Raw genomic sequence first — 26,741 nt, forward strand, 5'->3', positions numbered from 1 at the left:
CACTAATTTTAGTAAAATTTCCTAAGATTATACATTCATTTCTACATACGGTTATACTTATCTATTTATACAAGTTCATAAATATTAAACACGTTTAACTATCGAGGTAATGAAGACATAGATTAAGCCTAAAAGAAACTATTTCAAACCAAATTCTTATTACTATTTATTACAACTGTTGTATGCTCATAACAAAGTTTTTTATATCAAAATGAACATCGTCCAGAAATCCTGCACGTTAAATCATAAAAGGTTCAGCAAAATTTGTTTTAATTAAAGAAAACTAAAAGAATTTCATAAATGTTTCTTTTAGGCTCCACCTTCAACCTGTACAGGGAAACTTAATCTACAGGAACAGAATAGGCTAAAACAATATGAAATATAACTTTAGTAATATTATCATTGCTTATAGTGATTACACAAATATACCAAGTCACAGTTCCATTATACGAAGATTTTTTTATTTACAATAGAAATATCTGTTATTTAACCTTTATATAAAAGTTCATCTCAATCTATAAGTTTACAGGTTTACAGATTCAAGTAAATTTATTTTCATGAATATTTGTTTTAACAATTATTTTGAGTGATCTCACACATGTGAACATTATATGAGTACTATTAGAGTAATTTTTGATAGAAAATACTGCAGCTTTTATATTTTGATGTGTAAAGGAACGAATATATATAATCTATCACCATAAAAAAAAACACTTGCATCAGATGATATATTGCTTAGCAATTGTGCATGTGATTTTATAGAACAGATAGATTTGTATGCGAATACAAAAAAATTTACGCAGATCTAGCAACTCTTTTAGCGTGTAACTGTATAAGCACAAAGCGATTACATATTATTTGGGATCTATTTTATACTTCTCTACATTTGCATAAACGAAAAAAAACATCTCCGTTTTCCCGCGCGTTAGCCACAACAGACTATATACGTTTCATATATATTTAATCTATAAAGGTTGCCAGCATCTAAATTAGTGTATAAAGATATAGTTTCCACTATGACGTTATGGGATGAGCCGTGGTTTAGCGAGCTTAAATATTTAATTTGAGGACCTTACATACCAAATAGCGTAACCCGTCATCATGAATGTTAAATGAGCTGAAATCTACTCGAGAAACTAAACGTGCTACTAATTTACTCTGAGTAATTTCATTTCAACAATCTATTCCACATTAAACTTTGATTTGAACCTCATATTCATTGTACTGGGGCTTGAAAGAATCGTTTTAATCTGAAACGTTGTTAAAACGTCGAATGCATTAAATAAGTACGCTTTTACAATGTTTAAAAAAAACATTAGTCAAGACGTTTTTTTAGGTTATATGTTTTTGCAGGAATTAGAGCAAATAAAAACTTAATTATATTTTTAATAGAATCGTGTATCATTCATTTTGAAATATATATACATATTGTTTTTGTAGCATGATTATTCATTCGACTCTCGTTCAAGATCAACAAATCGTAAAACCTTTTTACCAAATTCAAGTTGAAATCCGCGAGATTTCCAAACTAAAATACACAAAATTTGCCCCTTGTAAATATTAGACAGTAAAAACACTCGTAAAATGCGCTGATTATTAAGAAGTGGAATAAAAATTAATTCGAAACGACAACAAGTTTCGAAGTGCGTGACTCTGAATGCGGCGAGTTCGTCAGTTTTCCCCGGCGCGCTGTAAACTGGCGGAGATTAATTGTCAGTTGTTCATCTTAACGATATTCTGGTTTGGTACATTGTTTGTGAGCTCGTTGACTCCGAAATTCTTATGTGCTCTTGAGTTCTTATAATCATTTTTAATAATATACTAATCCGTCTTTTAACTGTCGCAACTAGGCCAGATATTAACAGGACCGCACCGGAGGTATCAGCTAAAGGCCAGTCGGAAGTTCTGAGGTAAATGGCGAAAGATTTATACGCTTTGAAGGGAAACCAGTGCTATTTATTAAAAACTGAATTGAATTTAATTGAAGTTCTGACGTAATAAACCCAAAAACATAGAGTCGTATTCAAAGCTCCGCCTTTTTCGAAGTCGGTTGAAAATAACTATATATAATTATGTCACGTATTATATTTACCTAGGTAAATCACATGTTCAACAGAACGAATTGTGATTCAAAATATTTGTAAAATCCCATTGGAGCGCAATAAATGATTTCCTATACAACTCTATCTTATATAACAAAATGGTTTATAATAATGCTAAGGCTTGATGATCCGTACTTAATATAACTAAAGTGAAAGTAGCCCTGTCTAACTGTCTCTTCTTGACATCTAAACTACTGAACCGATTTGGATGAAATTTTGTACAGAGATAGTTTGAGACCCGAGAAAGGACATAGGGCACTTTTTATCTCGGAAACTCGGTGGAACGGGAACTATGCGGGAGAACCCAGGGACTGTTCGTTTTTTCCTTTGAACACACTAGCAAAATTGCTGGCGAAAAATTAGCATAAAGTTCATGCCAAACCACGCTGAGCGAGCCATCAAATGAGCGCAAAGCCATCATCAAACCTATTCATGCAAATTGTTCATACTAGCCTTTCATGTTCAATATTAATTAAGGTCAAATTCCATTCAAATTACGACAAAGAGATACTCTAAAACACGCGTTTTGAGTTTGATCAACTTATTACATTGCATATGATTAATATTTCGCACCTGTTATATTATAGCCTATTAGTACTGAACTATACAATACAAAAATGATCTTTTTTATGTCATAGCGGGTAACTGAGCTGTTGGTCCGCCTGATGGTAAGCGATCACCACCGCCTATGAACATTCGCAGAGTTAGTGCCTTTGCGGATTGATGCTTCTCTTATGCGAGCTGAACCAATTCGGACCAAAGCATGTTGTCTACTAGTAACGAATTAAAGGAATCTAAGTTAATTTTGTTTGTGTTTCAACGTTTTTTTTGTATCGATATAAATAATATAGGTAATCATTCCTTTCACTTCGAAACTTGAAGTTATTGGACTTTGTAATTACGACTATTTTGTTAAATAGTTTCTTTGCAAAAAAAATATAATAAATAAAAGTAAAATATATACAATAAAATTAAAAGCCCCTTTCCGGAAACTTAAAGAAACATCCCTCTATTAGCAAACAAATTTTAAAATACATAGGTATAGACATCAGATCGTTTGAATTGAGTCACAGAATATGGCTTCCCCGAAATAACATATTCTCAGGCTTTTTAGATATGAAATTTATGCACGCTGTAATGTATGCCTGTTTGATAATTAATAAAGCCTCGTCTAATATTTGGCATTTGAAATTGTAGACTTGCGAGTGCGCTCACTGTAAGCATACAACGTTAATAATGTTTAATGAATAATTAATAGTTTAATTAAAATCTCAGAAAGTCAGTCAAGATGTATGTATGACTGATTATTATATTATATTGCAAGTTTTCCGCCTTCAGCTTCCCGCATATTCAAATGAATGAATACGACAGTTTTGGGTTTTCCCCCGCATAGTTCATGTCCCCGTGAGTTTTGCCGAATAAAAACCATATTTCGCCCTTTTCGGGCCTCAAACTGTCTTTGAAGTTTTGACTAATTGGTTTAGGAGTTAAGAAGCCACACATTTATAATATTGCTAGGGTTATAAATATGTATTGTTCATTATAAAAATGTACTGATAGAGCAAAAGATAAGATAAGATATAAAGATTATAGCAAATCTCAGACGTCCCGTTTCAAAGCAAGGCGATGTTTTATAGGATTCAACATATAAACTAGTTTTATAGACAAAAGTAATAGCGATTTGACAATTACTCAATCAAAAAATGAATAAACCAGATGTTGCATTGAATATATAAACTAAATATGTGGTTTGATAAAACCCTTCCTTGGATGAGAAATTTTTAATTCTATTTCTCTTCCTAGTATTATAATTCGTTCAATTAAGCGACCGAAGCCGCAGCGGAAACCCAGTTATTAGCAATATAATCTTTCTTTTGTTTGAAAATCCAATCATATCAATCCAATCATATTATTTCCATTGGCATATTATGGATGTAAAATAAACAGTAAACTGCGTATCCACATAACAGTGTTAGACCGAGCCGAGCTGGTCACCGGGGCAAGAAAAGTCACTGGAGTGAACTAGTGCATGAACTAGGTACATACTAACTCTATTGAATTACACATATACTTCTAGTGTGAGTACTAGTATATGAAAGTGTAGGTTAGGTAGGTAGTCATATCCTTATGAAAGTTGTTAGGTTAGGTTAGGTTGTTATTAGTCTAAAGAAAAATAGGCATTTCGTTTATTGTCACACAACTCCCGTTAGCGTGAAATTTCCGTGATAAAATTTGTTATATCCTTTCGAATCTTAAACTATCTGTACGAAGTTTCATTCGAATCTGTTTAGTGGCGTAGAGAAGAGACAGAGAGACCGATCTACGTTTGCATTTATAATATTAGTAGTGATTTTTTTAAACCGTCTTCTCTCCTTCTGAATGTAAATGTTCTGTACACAAATAAGACGTTTTATATTCAAGAGGTCCCGTCATTGTCGGATCTTTAATGTTAAACACAATGAAATTAAAAGGCGAATTACGAAAATGACCAGAGGTCTTAGTCTTTGAACTGTCAAAGTGACATTTCACTCGAAATATGGCTGCCGTATTATAATTTATAATCCTATTCACTTCCGAAGCTTTACAAATTGGTGAAAATACTACCACAGCATAATAAATGCAGAAATTAATTAATAATCAGTTTTTATGATAGAGCTTAAAACAATTTTTCGATACATATGGTATTTATTATTTGTGTTTGATAGAAAATTGTTGTTCTTGGACGCATTTTAGAATCTCATTTCCTTTTCCTTTCCCGTCCCGGTTCATTCTTTCTTTCCAGTCATTAATCCTTTCCGATTCCTTATCCAATTCCTTATCCCTTGTCCCTTAAAAGCGGGCAGCGCATTCGCACAAGTCTGAGTCTCTGCGAATGTCCATGGGCGGCGATAATCGCTTACCATCAGGCGAACCACCAGCTCAGTTGCCCGCTATGACAAAAAAAAACTGGATTGGTACTTCCTTTTCCCGGGAACGATGCTGAACTTTTTGGTACGAAAAATTTATACAAGTAATATCTTATATATAAATTTTAACAATATCTACAAAAGAGAGCATAATTCATCTTCTATCTCATGTTTAAAATTGCAAAGGATATTTGATGCTTATTTCTCAAAACATCCGTTCGCATTATGTACACGTCATCATAACATAGTCTACAACATTAAGACTGTATATCTATTACACTCGTGTGCAGTTTCAAGAAAATAATGGATAAAAAGGTAAAAGAGTTATTATGAAATGAGTTATTTATTCAAGGGAACTCGATGTTGTGGACACGCACGTCAATTGTGACTTATAATTGATATGAACACAGTTAATATTTGTGTCGAGAGAAAATTTTACTTTTATAAATATCAAGTTGTATAAATCACGTTAATTTTCAAGTTATCGTCAGTCTAACCTCGTTTGATTCAAGAAATATTTGATTGTTTTCAACTAATACTGGTAAATATGTTTAAATTATTTTATTACATAGCTTCATTACTCTATAACCAACGAATACCAAACACAATACACCTACAAATTTTGCTGCTTTCACACTAAAGGACATTTTATTCCTAAATCCAACAATATTCAATAAGTTGTACGATACGATGTTGTATCATGTAGTATAATGTTGTATCATCAGTATTTACTCATAATAAGAATTTATTAGTGTCACAATTCAGTTTCTTTTTTAATTCATAACAGAACATTTACAAATTGCAAAAGTTCATAATATATCACTCGCTTAACTGTTCACGTACTTGTTTATAACCCGACGTATTTCAAAAGTCTTCAAATACTTCAAAATTCGTCTACACTGAGATCTCCTGTATTTGGACGCGTTTTTTTGGAGGCGCGGCGCTGCTCGCTCTCTCCTTTAATTCTAACTCGCTGCTGCGCTGTGGAAGTCGACGATATGTTAATTAAAGTATAACAACACAAATACAGCATGAAACAATTATTAAAATCCAGAAAGATATGGCAGTCTTATAAACTAATGGTGTGCAAGTTAGACGACAGGCATAGGCAGACATTTAATTTGAATCGATCATTACTTGGCATAGTTTGTATTTGAAGCTACATCTAATTTATTTATATTATTTGCACACTCAATCTACGGAGAAAATGTTAAAGACACGGCGATATAACAAGAAGCAAATAATCATTTGAATTATTGATGTTCTTGTAAATGTTTATAATTAAAAGTACTTAGAAATTTAAACTATTAATCCTACATTATCTAAGCTTCTTTTTTGAGAAAATCGAACATAGGTATAGCAAATCTAGCAAGCTTGCTCCCAAAAATCCAGAATTTAATTTCAATATGATTTTTCGATATCAGGAGAACGTCATAAACAAGAAAGTTGAATACGGGCATGAAATTTCTCAAACATCGCAAGGCATCCACACGGCATTCATCGTAAAATGAGCGGGAACAAGTGCCACGTCATCGCAGGCCATTATGTGAGCATTTTGCCTCGCATCAATCACGCTGCATTTTATTCCGAGCCATCGATATTACGCCTCTATTTGTTGACTCCGATTCATGATGCATTGTTACGCGCCATTTCTTTTTGAGCGATGATTATTGTGGCGGATGGTGACGTGACTGTTTTCAAGGAATGCCTGGGTCATACGAGCATGTTATGTGGTTGCATAGCAGCTGACAGCCCGTTTATTAATCCGAATATAGTATAGAACAAATAATTTATTTGGTATTTCTTCTATTTACATTAAGAATAAGAATAATAACCTAGCCTAGAAAAACATGAGAAACTTTGAACACATATATATTTCTAGAATATTTTAAAACTGTTTCCATTCTATTAATACTTCTCAAATGCTGATGCTTTAAAGCCATACCTTGGTTAAAAGCCCTATCTTCTCTCTCTCCCCAAGGCGTAAATTCACCTGAAAGTTCTCCAGCTTTCCAAGCACTGAGTACCGTTATATAATCGAGGTATAAGTGAACATTTCTACCTTAAGCGTGCTCTTGCGCGGGGAGGTGGCGGTGTCTCCGCTCGCTGCGCTCACCCCTGAACGACTCGAACTGCTCCCTGGGAAACAATCTTGGATGATGTCCCACATAATATTATGTTTTTGTAAAGACAAAAAATTAAAAAAAAAAACGATTGTAGAATATATTCATACACGTAGTTCTCAAAAAAAAAAAAACTAATTCGACTTCAAATTGTCAGAACTAGACTATATTTGAATGGGACCATATGGCAGACACTAGTTTTTTTATATTATCAAGGAATCACAAAAATGGGTTCACCCAGTAAAATATTATGCGGTAACTAACACAAAAAATACAATTGATTTGATAGCTCACATCATAACACTAAATATTCAAAAGAATCATTGATACATCCTTACATATTTGTATGTAGGTAATCAAGTAACAATTAATTTTAAGGCAAATAAATTCTCATAATTATTTTTAAGAAGATTTATGTTACCTTCTCGTCTCGGTCTCCGATTGGCGCGGCGCTTCCCCCGCTGAAGGTAGATCCCCGCAAACACCAGCAAGTTGAGGGCGAGCAGGAAGCAACCAGCTCCCACCGTCACACCCAGCGCTACCGTGTAGCTGAGACACACAATAATTAAAATAAAATACGAGGTGTATTATAACCCATAAAAGCACATGACTCATGATATTCCAGAAATGAACTATATAAACGTACACCTATATCTTAGAAGGAAAATACCACAACAAAAGAATATTTTTTTTTTAAATCTCTCTTATAGCGGAATTCGAACGCGCAACACGATAATTTTTTTTCTATTATTCTTTTGAATACTTTTTATGGCATAATATTATAAATATAAACCTCTCCAGCACGATATCCCACCGGTCTATTTACACAATTTTCAACACGTTACTCCTCTAGCTATTAAGCAAAATCTTCCGCGTATTTTAATTCTCAGCGCGGAATATTATTTACGGGGAATCCTTTTGAAATATGATGCCATTACCTCGTCGGCGTCCAGTTAATTCTGTCCCAGTACGCCATCATTTAACATTATCAAGTGAAGCCAGTCGACTTGGGAGATGGATCATTCATGAGCCACTGTCATGAGTCTTTGAGGAAATATTGTATGAATCATATCTGTTATTATAGAATGTCATTTATACTCCGGTGTACCTGATATTTATACAGTAGTTGATGAAGGTTTTGATATGAAAGCATGTAAAAATGTACCATATAGTTTGTTAGGTTTTCAATTAAATTTAGTATATTAAGAAGACGTGTAAATATCTAAATATTTAATACATCCAACAAGTACATTGTTGCTTCTGGTATAATTTTGTTTTTAGTATATCATTTTGTGGATATTGTAGAGACAATAAATGCATTTAGGTTTAAAAAAATCCATATTATAATGTCTCAACGTTTTTAAAGAATAATATTTAGTCCTTTACTGCACTTCCACGATAGATTGATTCTGAATATTCTCATACATCTATGGAAATTCTAATGTATTTGCTAGTTAATGTGATGCAACATATAAAACGAAAGCTATTTTCCAAGTCATAGAGAATACCAATGTAATAGTCGTGTAAATATGAACGCAATGAACAGGTAAACACATTAGATGAATTACATGTAGCAGATCCGTCTCGTACAGCTTGCGATATGGACGTATATTTTTGCCAGCCCTGTTTGCTTCCGCGCTGAACGCTGCAAATGTTTTCAGAAACTTTTATGGAAATAGGGTTGCTAATAGAGCGTACATTTTGAGATTTTTCCTACTTTATTGCCGCTGTAGCACTGGTATCCTACTAATATAGGTTTGTATAATTCGTTCGTGTTTTAAAAAAGGATTTTTTTTTGCAAATTCGTAAATTTTGCTATGCACATTTTATAATACAAAATTGTTTACACAAAAATCTTTGTTAATCCTATACCTACACATCTATGTTAAACTAGCTTTCGAATTCGGTGTCTTTCCCAAGGTCTAGACTACTTGACAAAATGGTTAAGTGAAACAGGTGTGAAATAATCTCACATGATTTTATGTTTGACAATAAGAAACTTCCATACAAACTTTCAACCCCTTCTACCATTTTTTTCGCATTAAAAATTATGGCATGTCCTTTCCCAAGTTTAGCTCCATCTTCATACCAAATTTCATCAAAATGGGTTTGACAATGGCAAACTTACATACAAACTTTCATCCCCTATTTCAACCCCTTTTAACTTTCTTTTTCGCGATTTAAATTATTTTATCCTTTCCAAGTTGAGTTCTATGTTCATACTAAACGTCATCAAAATCACTTTAGTGATTTAGGCATGAAAGCGTAATAGTCAGGCAGATAGACAGTTATATTTACTTTCGCATTTATAGCATTATAGTAGGGATAAAACAGATCAATAAAAACACGTTACAGAAAACATCGCCACTATATTACAGGAAGGCGAACGTTTTATCATTCTGCATAAATGTTAACAAAATTGAGCAACAGAAAGAGTTTCAAAGTCACCACGACCTGAATATTTATCACTTGCAAGCGGATTTATAAAACTAAAAGCAGGCAGCCCTACCAAACCTTTTTGGTAAATATGTTTAGTACAGGCAAACTTCTGTTATCTCGAAATTGCGAACTTGCAGTGTGACTCTATGAGACTTTATGTTAAAGTGACAAATATAATCCAATGTAACGGAATATAGAAGACGCTGTAACTATTTTCCTCCCTAAATAACGGAGCCCATTTCCTTTATTATATTTCAGCTCCCCTGTCCCAGTATTGTGATAGATAATTTTTGTGATAACACGAAGTTATGTTTGGCGTTTTGGGCAAAGAGATACCGGCCAGATGCTTTGTTATTTGTTTTAATGAGGCTTGCTTTTATTGCCGATGCAATATGGTTAATTTTATAACATATTTTATGTAACGTAATTATCATGTCGGCCAACATATTTATGTTTTGCAATCGTTTTTTTTTTTAATAACCGACTCCAAAAGAACAGGTCTCAATTCAACTGAATTTGTTTTGTGTTTATTATCTTACTAGCTGCGCCCCGCGGTTTCACCCGTGTAAGTCCGTATCCCGTAAGAATATCGGGATAAGAAGTTGTCTATATGTTATTCTAGTTGTCCAGCTGCCCACGTACTAAATTTCATTGCAATCGCTTCAGTGGTTTTTGCTTGAGAGAGCAACAAACACAGACACATTCTTACAAATTTTCGCATTTATAATATTAGTAGGATAACCTACTGGGTGAACGGATTTTGATGATTCTTTTTATTTGAAAGCTGCCTCGTGTGGTGCTCATTGGTCTAGTTCTGGCTATTTGAAGGTGGTTTTTTCGGTTTTGTTGGTTGACGCATCATGTTATTCTGGTTCAACACAGGTTATTCTGTAAGTGCTTATTCATTCTGCAGCACACAAACCACATAACATCTACGTTAGCAATGTTGTTGAAAGCCAAAATTTTACAATAAAGTACTATAAAAGTGAGGTATTGTTTGATTTTAAAACTTTCGCAATTACCCACCACGGTTGGACAAAACTCCGACCTCGCTAAAACAATACCTTTATTAATGGTCAAAGTTTCGTCGTATTTGCAACTACAAGTGCTATTTTTCAGTTTTAATCGGGACTTATTATAATTCGCTGGTATGAGCGTCACACGACCTTCGGCTAAATAAATCTCACCAGCATTTTAATAACTGTTTTATTGGTTTATGATCCTCAATGAATTAAGATTATTAAAGCATATTTAATTATCGAAATAAAATTCCAGCAAGAATTAATAAATTGAAAAATTATTAAAACCGTAGCGGAATGTTTGATCGCGGAATATTGAAGGGAATAATCGAGTCTAATGAAAATAAATCTGTAGGAATTACATATATTGCAAGCCCTTGGTGGAAAGTAAAATGTAAATTTTCAGCGAAAACGCTTCGGAAAATTATATGGGTAGATAATAAACGTAATACGAGCGAAGTTTTAACTAGATCTATGGATAAGATGGACTTCATTATACCTTTTTATCAAAGTTATATTGCGTAATAAAGAAACTCATTATCTATTAGCCTCGCTATGCTTTTGTAGTTTATGTACTATCTCTCGGCCGCGGCTTCACCCGCGCAGCCAAAGTCCAAAACTCTATTATTTATTTTTTTCTACATATAAATATAAATCTTTTCAAGAAATAAATGATGTATTTATTTCTTCATCATAGCCCGTAAAAAAAGGAACATTTAAGTATACTTATATACAAAATTTTATTTATCGACATAATTTTCATAAAAATCAACCATTTCATTGATCACAGGCATGTATTTGACGTGACAGGCACATTACTCACCTTGCGGCTGTGTACCAGCTTCACTTGCTTTCCGCCCACGGCTTCATTCAAGGAAAGGAAAATTTTCGGGATAAATCCCTTATGTCTCTTTTCTTCAGGACACAAGCAATTTTGGTACAAAATTTGAGCCAACTCGGTTCAGTAGTTTAGACGTGAATAAGAAACAGATAGAGTTACTTTCATATCTATAGATTAGAGTAGAAATTATAATTCAAGATTTAAGTTGTGACTCACCTATAATACTGTGTGTCCAAAGTGAGCGAGTCTTCTTTTGGCGAGGGTCTCGGCGGGGGGAGGGCGGCGAGCGCGGGCCGCGCGGTGGGGGAGGGGGAGCACTCCTCTGGGTCACTCTGTTCCTCCTCCTCGCTACTCTCTTCGTCGTCAACGGTAGAAGCCGTGGTGTACAGCTCGGGGAATATGTCACCTGAGGTGAAGAATTATGGTACCTTCTCTTAATCCTACGATTATTAAAAACGAGATTGTTTGTTAGATGTATGGATGTTTGTACTTTCATAATATCGACCTTAGAATTATCCGAGCTATACCGTTACAGATTAGTTATTTGCTTTGAATCAGTTTTCAATCGACATCTCAAAAATGAGGTTCTCAATTCGACTTAATATTCTTTTTTGTCTCATTTATGTCATTATTGCTTGATGGGAATTTCATATGGTTTCAATTTAGAATTGAATGTTGTACAACAAGGAACGTTGGTGAAATTTTCTGTGTGTTTGGATTATGGTTCAAAAGTGTCTCATACACTTCACAATCAATCCGATGTACACATAGATATGCTACAAAGAAAAACACAAATAATGCGAGAACCATACTTCCTCATAATTTACTCCGTACGCATCTTTCACGGCAATGGCCCCTCACACGCGGGGCAAATTACATCCAGGCATTCCCTGTGCTTTTCCGAAATAAAGTTTAAAAGATTTATATGATTGTCGGCAGGTAAGCGCCAGTATTTCCTGATCTATGACGTCACTAGCTACGATTTACTGCTGCAATTTGTCTGACTTTATTGTCTCGTGTTTTTCGGTTGGCTTCTAGAACAGTCGATTGCCAATGTTACGTCTTTGACTCAGCTCATTCATTTGTGAGTAAAGAAAATTTTGTGTAAATAGTATAGGGAAGGAAATTGGCACACTAACAGTCTACCCATAACCTACTTACACAGCTTTACCTGTATATTAAGCAAAGTACATCCTAACATAGTTGGTTTAGCTGCACAGTTTTGTTATAATAATTCTTTAACCATAAGTGATTAAACGTTAATATTTGCTGATCGAGTAACGGACATGATTTAAATTTACAAGTGGGATTACAAAGTACGCGGAACAATTTATAGAAACTCATTGTTATATCAAACAACAGAGTACATTACCTAACCTGTACGAGCAATTTTCACAAACAAGCGCTCTAAGCTCGCAGAAGCCTCGCTTTAATCCGCGAGCGCCTCAAGCGATTGAAGCGCTGCAGAATTTCAAAGCCAGTTTCAGTTCGCTAACTCAAAGCGCTAACAGAAGCATTTTCATGTTAGCATTTGTACAAATATTCTTTTTATATCTGGAGGGGATCGCTGGAACGGTGCACGTGAAATGAAGATATCAAACTTAGGTATTTACGGTTGAATGAATACAGCTCCAACGTTCTAATTAACTGAGAAATTTAATTGCATACAGGTACGTTGAAATAGAGAACCTTTTTCTTAATAGAGAATATAAAGTGACGTATGTTGTAACTAAACCAATGCTAGGTTTTATTGGTGATTATTTATTGTGCATCATTTGTGAGTGCTTTTATTTAGATATCTCTTGGCAGAATCCGTCCTCAGTGGAATCGGGAGTTGCAATTTAATAAAGAAGAAGATATCTCTTCAGGTAAAATATTTATATCTCGACTTGCAAAACAGTTGCAAAAGTTGTAAGATCCATGTCGCATGAAGACACCATGTGAATACTTACAAGGAAGACATATTAGATTAAAGTCGTCAATCGTTTAGTTACAAGCGTAAATGTATTTTACAAAGGTCGTTTAATGTTTAAAAACGTTTGCAGTTATTTCAATACATTTGATTGGATCAGGGGGAGATTAAGCTTATGTTGTTTTGAATAAAAAAAAATAGAGCGTCTCGAAGCGGTCCTATGACTCGTTATAACGATTTAAACATTTCTTATTTCTATACATACAAGTAAATAAAGATACTTTGATATCTATCGAATACGTTTCACATAAACACATAATAAGGAATCCATTAAGGAGCTAATAAAACTAAATTGGACTCTCAAAACAGACATTAGCAAACCAAACTAGCTTCCCTTAATTTCCGTTATGAATGAGGTCAACCCGGCCCAAAGGGAAGGTATGAATGTCCGAGAATTTATAACCTGAGAGCTTGAAATATCATTACCTCTGAATGGAAACCAAGTTTTAGTAAAAGTCCTTCATTTTTATGAAAATGTAAGTACGTTTCTACGTGAAGTAAGCTAGCCCTCGATTTTTATAATGAGTTAACCATTTAAGCTGATCCACAAATAGAGAGCAAACTATATTTTATAAAGAGCATGATAAAACATCATGGAGGTTACTGATATTTAAAAAAGGAAACAATAAACGTATATATTTCACATGTAGACATCCAAATTATTCCATAGTGGGCTATTTTTTATTTCATCCCAGGTGAAGCAAGAGTAAGCTACGTATATAAAACCAATCTGTGATATTGTTACATTGTACTATTTAAAATTAAACATACTTAAGTATTTCTAAACAGTTTTGCGATCGCGTTTATCCTACGCTTATAATATTTTAAATATTTGACCTTATTCCAGTCTAATAATAATTTCGTTATTAATTTAAAGTCAAAGTCTACAAGATAAATAGAGCTTGGCATTAAAGTTATGTAAACTACAATAGTATTTCAGGTCAACATTTTAAAGAAGTAGAATTTTATATTTATAATAAAATAAGAATTGAGTAGTAAAAAAACAAGATTTTATTATGTACTCAATATATTTTTTAAGTTTCACATAATATATTGAAATTGCTGAATTATCATGACGATAAGAAAAAAAGCTGTATTATGACCCCAATAATGTTAATAGATTTCACAAACTCGGATAAAACGTCTTCTAAAATTGCTGTTTCATAAACGGCATAATCCATTTTAATCATTCCCAAGTTATTCGAAACGTTTACGAAACAAATATTTGAGACGGAGCGCCTTCCAAAGGCATCGCCAGAGTCACGTAACAATTAAGGCGGCCTTTGTTGCTGGCACACTTAGCTTGAAAGGAAAGGAAAACAAAAGTGTAGATCTAGCCCAGACTGTTCTTCACCTTCAAGTGAATTTCGGACAAAGACCGGTCCTGGGAACACTAGCATTGTCCTACAATTTGACGATTTATCGCCGCTGAGCGCTTCCTCACCGCTTGGAGAATGGTCCGTCTGTTTTCGGATCAGCTATGCGATAAAAAGTGATAAGTGTTCGTGTAATCGAGGTTATTATATTGATTATAACAATTAATTAGTCTATTTACAGAATTGAGTTCGAAAGAGAAACAAAGTTCAAAAGAATCTCAGAAAATTTGTAGTATTCATACTTTTTTTGAAGAGTCTTTTCATCGTGTAGTTTCAACATTTTCAATATTCGAACTGTGAAATCAAAGTTTACGTGTATTTTGCAGAAACTTTTTAATTTAAATGTACAGCTTGATCCCGCTCAAAAATTAACATTTTTCAACTATACAGTTCTAAAGCTAGTAGATAAATAATGAATGTCAATTTAGTTCTTCGCAAAGTATTTGTAAGGAAACAAAGCATCTACGTTCCTTACAAACACTACAGCTACATACAGTATATAAAAGAAAAATAAGCCATGCAATAACAAGAATCTCATTGGACCTAGAAAAGTAGCAGATAGCCAATTTATTATATTACTTGGACAGCAAATACGGTGATTGTCATAAATTTCATATTGCTTACATCGGAGAACAAACATACTCTGCGCCTGACTTCACTAACACAATTTGATCTTAAATCATTAATATTAGCGAACAAGATTCCGCGTATTAGGTTACTTCACTGTAATGGACATTGGATTCAGCAAAATCTTTCAATTAATAATGACATATTTCGTTGATGACTTTCCTCATCTTTTGTGATGTTATCATTTCATACAGTGAAACGAAAAACCATTTTAAATGATATACATTATTATTTACTACACCTACGTTACTATATCTTTGTCTATAACAGTATAACATCCCTACTTATAATTGGGTGAGAACTGGGGCACACGATTGCAACACCCTGTGCCCACAGCTCCATTGGAGATTGGATGTAATATTATAACAAATGCTCATATAACAAGGAAGGTAGTGAGAAACGAAAATAGCTTGACGAACGGTTTATTAAGAATTTAAGTCCAGTAACCAACGGCAGTGTCTTTCAAATTCACTCACAATTAAAGAAAGTTCATTTCATTTTCAGACTACAGCCCATCACGTTTTTAATAATATTTTGGTAGCAAAATGCAAAGAAATTTAATTAAAAAGTTTAAACGCATACATTCACTAATTTTCTTTTATATGAATAGAAGTCACGCCAAGTCGCCGAGTCGAGTTTGGCAGAGGAATATTTTCAAAGAGCAGTTAATAATGGGGTCTCACGGAAATCACTGTGAGGCCGACTCCACATCAATTACTTACGTCTTTTGCATGTCATTGTTAAATGTTTCTCTTGATATACACAAAAGATTTTTCTGTATTTTCGAAGTGAAAACTTCTTTAGCTACGTCGAGGCATTTTCGGTTCTCGCTTCACGGGTTTGCGTCGTAATGTGACAAGTCTTCTGATGACTGTTCTTTGGCAATTTATTTGTCTAGGTTATGTTAGTTTGACAATTGATATTTCAGTATTTTGCCATTACACCATTTGTATGTACATTTTTGTGTGCATACCAATGCTCAAATGGCAAAAATACTGTATAAAATATGAAAGAAACTCTGTCGTATAAAATTTTTAGTTTCGTACTGTTGAAATGCTTTATAAATGAGAAATTTTTGGAGACGAAAAAAAATTGATCATGTATTCTCTACTTAAAGATATAATGTAGGTACTTGTTTATGCCTTATCATAGAAATCAATTTTCACAGTGTGTACAAATAAAATAATAATTATCAATTACAAGGTCGAAGCAATTTAACTGTGTATTTACAGAACCAGAAATAGCACGTGAAATTGTTGCAGCTCTGCATTTCGGGTCACCGGTCTTTACATACACAAAAAGTGTCATTAAATATTTAAAACGAAAACTATATTATTACTGCGTTCCGTCGAAATGTTTCGAACAGCGCATCCGAGGTTGCCATGAATGCGTCAACGTTTCAATACCTCCGGATTTTATAAAAATTGTGCATCTGAAAAACGATTTTCGTACCGTTTTTATTTCGTGTAAGCGAAACAACAGGAACCCTCCCAGGCCGCCATTACGAGTCCAAATCTCCCTCTGCGGGGAAATTTCCTCCATTTTATAAGTTTCCGGCGTGAGACAGACTATCGCCTAATTGCTCGCTCATCACATTTCAGCCATTAAATTTTGCGCCTATTTAATTTGGGCGCTGTCAACTTTATGGACTCGTTTTAGCGTTGCGTAAAACGTCTATGGATTTTACTTTGCCGTTAAATACGCTATGGAATACAAATGTCCATTTAATGTAAACATTCGTTAGTTAATGTTCACGATCTGGTATAATCACACCATTAAGCTTCTTAAGATATGGCTATTGGTATTGACCCATATCGTCATAACATTATGCCGCACAGGCAGGGCTACCCGTGACTAATTCCTATCATACTAAACTAGTTCTGAATGCGCTCTTGTTTGGTAGCATATTTAAAAGGAGCATTTTAGGTTTGTATGTAGAACAAAATATAAATAGTCTTTAGTGGTAGTTTAATTAGTGGCCTCATGTCATGTCGATGAATCTAAAGTTCGACGACATCTGACATCTGGCAACCCGCACTTGGTCAGCGTGGTGGATTATGGCCTGAACCCTCATAGGCCTGTGTCCCAGCAGTGGGAACATATATGGACTGATTACAAATTGTAATTACAATCCTATGTACATATTTTAAAACTTATTTTTTTTAATTAAACGCAGCACTTAAATATACTGTGTAACAAGGCGATCGCATCACATTTTTTTCATTCCTCATGTCAATATTAAGAACCTTTTTATTAAGAAAAAGACCACCATTCTCATATAATTGTCAGATTGAAGTAGATTCAATCTAACACAGCTTTTGCTTACCAGGCAAGCATTTGCCTAGAATAGCATATACACGAAAAAGTCATTACAAAATGCATTTGTATGACGTATGTATACAATAATTACCAGCAAACATGTCGGGGTGCGTGGAGCGGAACTGGTGGTGGGCGGGCGGCGCGCCGGCGCGGTGCAGCTGCGGCACCAGTTGCAGCCACACCGACATCTTGTGCCCGCGGTAGTGGCTCTTCACGCGGACCTTTGTGCCTGCACGACATATCATCCTCATCATCACCAGCACCAATATCGTCATCTTATAATTAATCGTCATTATGCATCGCCATAAACATTGATCGATATACACATATGAGCATCTTTAATATAAATTAAGCAATATAAACCCTAAAACTGTATCGATAATTCCAAATATATCTCACCTATACTTAAATACTGCTGCGTATTCAATTCATATCTTGGCCAGTTAACGTTGGCCTCGTGATGGTGATCATCGATCTTAGGAGAGGGGTCTCCAGTTTTGGCGAACGCTGCTAAGAGCGCCACGGTTGACTCAGCGACTGCTATATCCCCTCGGGAATAGTTCTTTGGGGCGAATGAAGAACCCCCCACTAGGGGCAGACCCAAAAAGTAGGGCAACGTGTCGCTGGTAACACTGCCTAACCGCTAAAACAAAAAAGAATGAGTTTAAAATACTACATTACGTACGGGTACAAGAAAGTACGGGTATTTCAATAATTGCATGTAACATCAATCTATTTTAAATAAAAAAAATGTTATAATAAATGTTATTTATATTTGTAAAATATGAAAGTTTGCGAACAACTTATTTTAAAGCATCATTTCATTTCACAATTAATGATAATTCAAAGAATACGTTTAAATATAGTAATCCGCGTTATAATACAAATATAAAAATCGTAAGGAAATTGTTTCGAAGATAAATATTGAATACATATTTTAAGCAAATGAGGAAAAGATGAAGGAAATTCGAGGCTGTAAACAATTCCAGGTAAAATGGAGGCGAATATTGTTTTATCATTTTACAGGAGTTATTTATCAAAATTGTTCCTGTCAGTTTTTATTTCTTTTACCTTCTATGTATACATTTGTTTGTCTTTATGTACAGGCTTTTAGTCTATTATTAATTTCGCTGTTTTAAGCGCCAATTAGTTATGTCATCAACCTTTGATGAATCTTTGTCACGCGTATTTCATGATAAATTATCCAAAAATATGGTAGACACGAAATAATATGTGAACATATTGTTAGATGTGTTTAAATGCTAATCTGTTTTCTGCCGGCGGAGCAAGCAGGTGGGCCACCTTATGTGTAATGGTCACCACCGCCCATAAACACTGGTGGTATTACAGGTGTCAATGTCGTCTACACTACATAGTATAAAGCAAAGTCACATTCTATGTCCGTCTTTAGGTATGTATATAATATACTTAGATCTTTAATATTATACAACTAATTTCATGGATTTTATAATAGATAGAGTGATTCAAGAGGAAAGTTTATATGAATTATCTACATTTATTAAACAACTCCGAATTTAACGCGTCCGAAGCCGCAGGCAATATGAAGTTAATTATAATAATTTGTTGATCATTCAGCCAGTAACCGGCGCCTTTTTGAAAACTTTTAATATTTCATAGAACTAGCATATTGTCTACTGCCCGTCTGTGTATGTACCTCCCTGCTCGTTGTAAGAAAGAAGAGGAGAATAAAATACATTTATTTCAAGGACAAAATTGCTGTGTATTGTTGCAGCATTACCTGCGGCCAGTCGGCGTCTCGGCTCTGGTGCGCGAGGTGCGCGAAGTGCGTGCGCGCACCGCGGCGCGCGTGCAGCTGCGCGAGGCGCAGCGCTGGCGCGGCGGCGGCGGCGTCGCTCAGCGCCTCGAGCGTCGCGTCGCGGATGTTGATGGGATGCTGGATCGGCTTCTCCCAGTCCGTGTACTCGTTACGCACGGCCGCGAATATCTCGTTGCGATGGTAGCGGTACACGTTGCGGACGAACGTGCGCAAGATTCGGTTTCTGGTTAATATATACACAGTTTCACAGTTTATAGGAATCTAGGTATTTATTATATTATATTTATTCAAGTTGCTTATTAAGGTTAAATTTTGATGTAAATATGGGTAACGATACTTAACTGTGCCATTTACAGAATCCACTACATCTTTATATTCTGCATATTTTAGGAACACTTTAAGTCCATTGGAACTGATCAATATGGTAAGTTGTATCAACGTAAATTGTATCCACGATACTTACTCGCCTTAATCATTGTCATATATATAACCTTGCGTATCATTTCTACAATATGAAAAAAAAACACAAAGGTACATTATGATGTTTAAGCTCGACCCATCCCAATGTGGTTTTCATATTATTTTCCTTGTAAAGAATATGTTACCACGACCAAATATTAAACAACTTTATAAATAGTACATGGACACGAATTTTTCCACAAAATATTCGTTGAAAGAAATATTTCGTCGATAATTACGAGTTCGTATTACGTTATTTTTAACCTAAACACTCAATAATCTCGAGGAAAATATCATCTCTTATTTCTCTTGTATTTTTCTAAACCTCCGTATAATGTTTAGGCACACACGTCAAACCCACATACTAAGATTTTTATTCATTACACTTCTACTATTGTATTATTCTCTCTATTGTGTTATCGTTTGGTATTTCTGTTTGAATGTTAGTTTTGCTATATTATGCTTAAGTTACAAGAAGGAAGCTGTTCCATCGGCTATCATATCAAATATTCAATACAAAATCCTACTATCCTATTAACATTATAAATGCGAAAGTTTGTAAGGATGTGTGTGTGTTTGTTGCTCTTTCACGCAAAAAACTACTGAACCGATTGCAATTAAATTTGTTACGAAGACAGCTGAAGAACTGGAATAACATATAGGCATCTTTTTATCCCGATATTCCTACGGGATACGGACTTATGTGGGTGAAACCGCGGAGCGCAGCTAGTGTGTTTATAAATCTATAATTCATTAAAGTTTTCTGATGGCAAATCTTTGTTGCGTATTCTCAGACTAAATGTGTTATTTTCAATATACATTACAAAGGCCAATTATCCACACCCATCCCAGTTCATTCCTTCCTAAAAACTACCTCTGCAAATGTTCATGGACGTTGGTGATCACTTAACATCAGACGAACTACCAGCTCAGGTGCCCGCTTATGGCATAAAAAAGTTCCGCTCACCTGTAGTCCTCTTCAAATCCATGCCGTATATCATCCTCATTGAAAAACTGATAACTCTCAGTGGTAGTGACTACCACTGCAAGGGAACAGGCGAGGAAGGTGTCGCTGGCGTGCAGCGCCCTAGTGGCGGTCTGGTTGGGGATGTCCTTGCTCGTGGGCACTGAGGGGGCCCAGCCGGGGAGGAAACGGGCTGTGGGCGCTTCTACTGCCAGTAACGCAGAGAGCGGCCGGCTCTTGATGCATGCTGTTAGCCTGGTACAAGTATAAATAAAATCGATTCTAAGAGTCGGTTACAAACAAACATACAGGTGAATCTAATAATCGTGTATTTGCAAAAATCAACCTTTTTTATTTTCACATTCAAAGCCTGATATACAAAAATTTTTAATTTACTTATTACGATATTTAAACCGTTGCGGAAATACTTTGCTTTACTTTTCACTTGTTTTGTTAATTTCTCAATCAATATTACATCAGTTACTAATCAATTAATTGGAAGCTTTTTCAAAACGCTATATTTTTTTAATAACGAATAAAATATTTTATTTCTGAAAAATATTGGTAAGATATCATTATATTCTTACCAATGGTCATCATCCGTCTTGTCCCGCGAGCACCTTAGCGCCTGCGCGGCGTGGTCGCGCGCCAGCGCCGCGTCAGGCGCTAGCGCCGACGGGCTCAGTGCCGACCCACTCAACAGTAGAACGCGGGACACCAGACCTAACCGTACAAGCCTTTAACATTCATGTCTCTTTATAATGAGACTTATAAACTACAACCAGATATTAAAGATTTTTGTACGATTTTAAACACGATTTATTCATTATATTATTTGCCTCGACGTTTCGAACACTACAGTGAGCGTCGTCACGGGGAGTTAATATAAATCAATAAATCGCGTTTAAAATCCATTAAAATGTCTTTAATTTATAAATGTATAATACTCGCGTAAAATCAAACAGAACAAAATATTAAACTTTAACTAATATTAATTAGTTGATGTGATGATTACATCATAGGACACGATCGAAAAATGTACACTTCACATAATTCATTCAAGCGTTATCTAGCGCTAAATATTAGAGAATTACTTCTGGTTGTTTTCTTATGTGGTGTTGTTAATTATTTAAGAAGATTAAGAATACATTTTTCCTGTATAAGCATGTATTAAAATATTATATGTATTAAAGAGTTAAAATGATGCTTTGAATGAAACAACTGGCCTCATTAACGAATAATTAAAAATGCGAATTGCTTATTAAAAATGCCTTATATAAGTCGATATCCCAATTGAAACAATGTATCTAGACTTTCTGATCGGTATTTTCTGAAGCTGAATTGTTTCTTCATTATTTGGTTCATCAAATGCATAAATAGGCTTTATACGAAATAATCTGTAAAAACAAAGAAGATATGTGTCTGTGTAGTTACGTTATGCGCTATGCCTGTCAGCCCCGGCTTCGCCCGTGGTACAATATAGCGTGTCAACGTCAACATCACTCAGTGAAGTTGCAGCTTTCTAATAGTGAAAGAATTTTTGAAATCGGACTTGTCGCTTCTATGTGAAAACATTATAAACATTTTGACTTACACATTATCATCTATGACATTATATTTTGCTGTCATTATGTGTATAAGTAGTAGCTGTTAGTTATTGTAAATTATATGGACCATGCTTGTAACTAAAATGAATGCACAAAAGAGATCATATAAATAGCGATTACACGCGTAAAAGCTTTGATATATCCATCCTATCCTACTAATATACTACTTCCTACTAATATTATAAATGCGAAAGTTTGTAAGGATGTGTGTGTTTGTCGCTCTTTCACGCATAAACTACTGAACCGGTTGCAGTGAAATTTGGTGCCTTGGCCCATATTAATAAGTATACTATCATAATTTGACACCTTTTTGCCATATACGAGACAAGTATACCTTGCTCATAATCATTTGTATTTTATACAATTATTCTTAGATTATATTACCTTTTATCGTTGGTAACATGACCACAGTGTTGACCAACGCGGCGCCAGCCCCGTGGCCCACAAGCGTGACCCTCTTGGGGTCTCCCCCGAACGCTGCTATGTTGTTCCGTATCCATGACAACGCAGCAACTACGTCCAGCACCGCGGCGCCGCCCGCCGCCGTCGCCTCGTCATCCCCCCCACTAGTTAAAAAACCTACAACAGTAATATTGGAACAAGTTTAAAACAGACCTATAAATATAAATAAAGGAAAAATTGTTTATAGAAAAGCGGACAGATTTAATTCAAACTTTGTACAATTATCAAAGATTGGAAACAATACAACAATTTTTAAATTTTAATGAGTTTTGTTATTATTATTTGACTAAGACAGCCAGGATTAAATTACTATTCCTGATTGAATAATTTTCTTATGCAGACTCAGTATAAGAGAACTATTTGCTTTTTAGGCTATCATTTTTATTCTTTGAATTGATTATACTCTTGATTATGAAACCTAACCTTGAAGATAAATTTCCTATTTCCATCATTTTAAGATAAGTACGAATACATAATTTAATAAATTTAATTTAATTTATTTTAGCTTAATTCTGTTCCCTTTTTTAATAAATATCCTATTAAATGAATCTTCTACAAAAAATTTAAATTTAATTTTTAGTTTCATAGCATTGAAATGAGAAATTTATTATCCTACTAATATTATAAATGCCAAAGTTTGTAAGGATGTGTGTTTGTTGCTCTTTCACGCAAAAACTACTGAACCTATTGCAATCAAATTTGGTACGTAGATAGCTGGGTAACTGGAATGACATACATTCAACTTTTTATCCCGATATTCCTACCGGATACGGACTTACGCGGGTGAAACCGTGGGGCGCATCTAGTATTAGATAAATGAGAATTGAAAATGATCAATTCTTTTCTATTCTTTGAAAATTGTATGTTTTCCACGATAATCTTTCCTTCTTAAATTAATCCTTGAAGATAAATAACTAATTACAGGCTACGTCGACCACAAGTAATGCCAGTTAGCTAATATTGGATGAAACAAGTAAATTTTAAAAATCACAGTCTGCTCAGTGGAGCACTCCATAAAAATGATTAGGTTCGCGAGTGATCTGAATAATCCTTTAATATTTGGTTGAACAACTTCGAGTCCGTTATCTTTTGAGGAAGATTTGTGAGGTTTTACTTTGTGAAATTTTTTATAAAACTTTGTTCCCACTTTGGGACTTCTCGGCTTAATTTTTAAGATAATTTTGACATAGTTATCTCCGGAAAAGCGTTCGTTTCGTTTCGTTATTATTTTTTATGAAGGAATAACTCTAATTCTAGCTTTCATTCACGATCATTTTCTTCAGTTAGCTCTTAATATACAATCATTTTAAATGCACTTGTAAGAAATTAATAAAAATTAATGGCTTAGCTACCTATAATATTAATTAAAATGTGATACCGTATATAACTAGATACCTATCACACATATCACCTATACATAAGTAAATTGCAAAGAAAATAAAAAAATAAATAAGAAGCGCGGAAATTACATTTTGAACAAATGAACTATTGAAATAAAATTGATTGATGGTGTAGATTACGTGTGTTTGAATTTTGAGACTGACCGCCGCTCCATCATCCCAAATTAATGAAAAAGGCGGGACAACGCATACCTTTTAACACTTTTATAGGATAACGGCATTCAATTAAAATTTGATGATAAACCGGCTTTTGATAATTGCTATTTGTATTTGTGTTGTTTTATGAGTTTTTATTACAAAAATACATATCAGCAAATAAACCATATCCATTATATTTTATTGAAGAATCATTATTAACTAACTCTACTAATATTATAAATGCTAAAGTTTGTTAGGATGTGTGTGTGTGTGTGTTTGTTGCTCTTTCGCGCAAAAAACTACTGAACCGATTGCAATGAAATTTGGTATGTAGACAGCTGGATAATTGGGATAACATAAAAGCAACTTTTTATCCTGATATTCCTACGGGATACGAACTTTCGCGAGTGAAACGCGGGGCGCAGCTAGTCAAACATATATTAAGCCGTAGGTAACATTTAAAATTTTGAATATTCAACTATTAGATATAATATTCATGCATATTTTCTAATATATTTATAATCATACTAGCTAAGCTAGTAACCTGCGGTATCACTCGCATGCTACCCACGTAAAAAGCCGGTTGGTCTATGTGCTAATCCAGACTATAATCTATAACTGTATACTTACAAACGTTCACGTTTATTATATTATTAAGATTAATGCACTATATCCAATAAATAGCTACTACAGAAACTTTAAAAGATATTAATTCATTTAACAAGAACACCTTCTTTACATAAACAAATGTCCTCACCCAATAAACCTAGCCTATAGTTAAGAGTGAGCACGAGCAGGTGCGCGCGCGCAGCCAGCACGGCGCCGTCCAGCGCGTTGCCCGTGCCCCACGCGTGGGACGCGCCCGCCCACACCACCACGGCGTATGGCGCTTCAACGCCGCGCGCGCCTGTATAATGAAATAACACGTCATATGATGACAGTTTGATTAATTGTTCAGAAGCGCTTAAGCGCTAACTGAGCCAAGTAGCAACGGTACTGAGATTAATAAACTAATCCGCCTGATCTAGAATGGATCCTAATATTAATTATATTTATGGGTCTAAATATAATAAATACTTCAACAACAAAAACCATAAAATATGACCAGGTTTTACAACCAATACTCACCGCTACCGGGAACATAAATGTTGAGGAACAGGCAATCTTCGCTCTGGTTGGCGAGCAGAGGGACACTGGCTCGTAGCTCGTTGTACACTCCCAGAGGCATCTTCGAGAGCGCTGCACTCCTGGTATTATTTATTATGCTGTTACACTTTACAACCATAATAAAATGGATGCCGCAAAAGCAAACACTGCGGAAAATGCGGGATAGAAACTGAGTAATTTAAGCTAGGGAGTAACTTGTTAAATGGCTTATTTTATCAAGTATTTATTGCTTTGAAACTGGGTCAAGCATATAGCCACTCTCACCGGCTACCGGTTAGAAATACATATATTCTGCGGACTTCTATTCTGAGTTCATACGAGACAGCTATAAGCTATATTTATGTATGCGTAACACAGGATTTAATATTATAATTAAATTGAAATGTCTTCTCTCTCTGCAAATTGGCACTGTCTTTAATCTTGCGGAAAACACTACAGTATTTTCATTTTCATATCATGACAACAATATTTTTAACTAATATATTTGCTTAAACTAAGGTTAACAAAAGAAAACCTTGTTTGAGGTCTGTATAAAACTTAGGGTACTTAATATGAACGAATTCGTGGGTTAAGGTACGACATAGGACATATACCTTAAAGCTGTGTGAATATGAACTCCTAGACCTCAGAGTTGCCAACAATAGTGAAATTTCATTTCGAGGGTTCGGTTTCGGATAATAAAGGAAAATATGAAACGAAAAACATAATGTATTGTTTATTTTACAACTGTCTGTCATACACAAATATTTCGACGTATGAAAATTTTGTCGTGATCAATTTTTTTTCTCTTTGCAATAGTAATAGTAGTAGTAAAATAGTATCGATATGTTTCCACAACTTGATGTTTTTGTGCATGACATGGACCAGAGGATGAGTTAAGTAAAAATTTAAATTAACAGAATTTGGTGCCAATTCGACGGTATTGTTTATAAGTGTTACCTCATAACTTTTATACCTAGTCTTGCCATAAATATTGTAATAAAGAAAAAAGAAAATTGTTAACTGCAAATAACATTTATTAC

General features: G+C 34.6%; 1 protein-coding gene across 2 annotated transcripts in view; it reads right to left on the reverse strand.

Annotated features, from left to right (window-relative positions):
• Positions 1-5,286: 5,286 nt before the first annotated feature.
• The window catches only part of LOC119829278 (neuroligin-4, X-linked-like), a 26,322-nt gene continuing 4,867 nt past the window's right edge, over positions 5,287-26,741 (reverse strand). The window contains exons 3-14 of one of the 2 annotated variants that reach the window (XM_038351719.1): positions 25,681-25,799; positions 25,310-25,459; positions 22,937-23,131; positions 21,533-21,668; positions 20,949-21,200; positions 19,484-19,745; positions 18,124-18,367; positions 17,816-17,953; positions 11,647-11,836; positions 7,553-7,680; positions 7,071-7,147; positions 5,287-5,984 (exon numbers count right to left, since the gene is read on the reverse strand). In XM_038351719.1, coding sequence (XP_038207647.1) covers positions 5,892-5,984; positions 7,071-7,147; positions 7,553-7,680; positions 11,647-11,836; positions 17,816-17,953; positions 18,124-18,367; positions 19,484-19,745; positions 20,949-21,200; positions 21,533-21,668; positions 22,937-23,131; positions 25,310-25,459; positions 25,681-25,799 — 1,984 coding nt within the window. In that variant the 3' untranslated portion in view covers positions 5,287-5,891. Of the gene's footprint in view, positions 5,990-7,070; positions 7,148-7,552; positions 7,681-11,646; positions 11,837-17,815; positions 17,954-18,123; positions 18,368-19,483; positions 19,746-20,948; positions 21,201-21,532; positions 21,669-22,936; positions 23,132-25,309; positions 25,460-25,680; positions 25,800-26,741 lie in introns of both variants that reach the window. The other variant, XM_038351728.1, reaches the window with a different exon arrangement.

This window comes from Zerene cesonia, chromosome 1, assembly GCF_012273895.1.
Source record: "Zerene cesonia ecotype Mississippi chromosome 1, Zerene_cesonia_1.1, whole genome shotgun sequence".
Taxonomy (NCBI): domain Eukaryota; kingdom Metazoa; phylum Arthropoda; class Insecta; order Lepidoptera; family Pieridae; genus Zerene; species Zerene cesonia.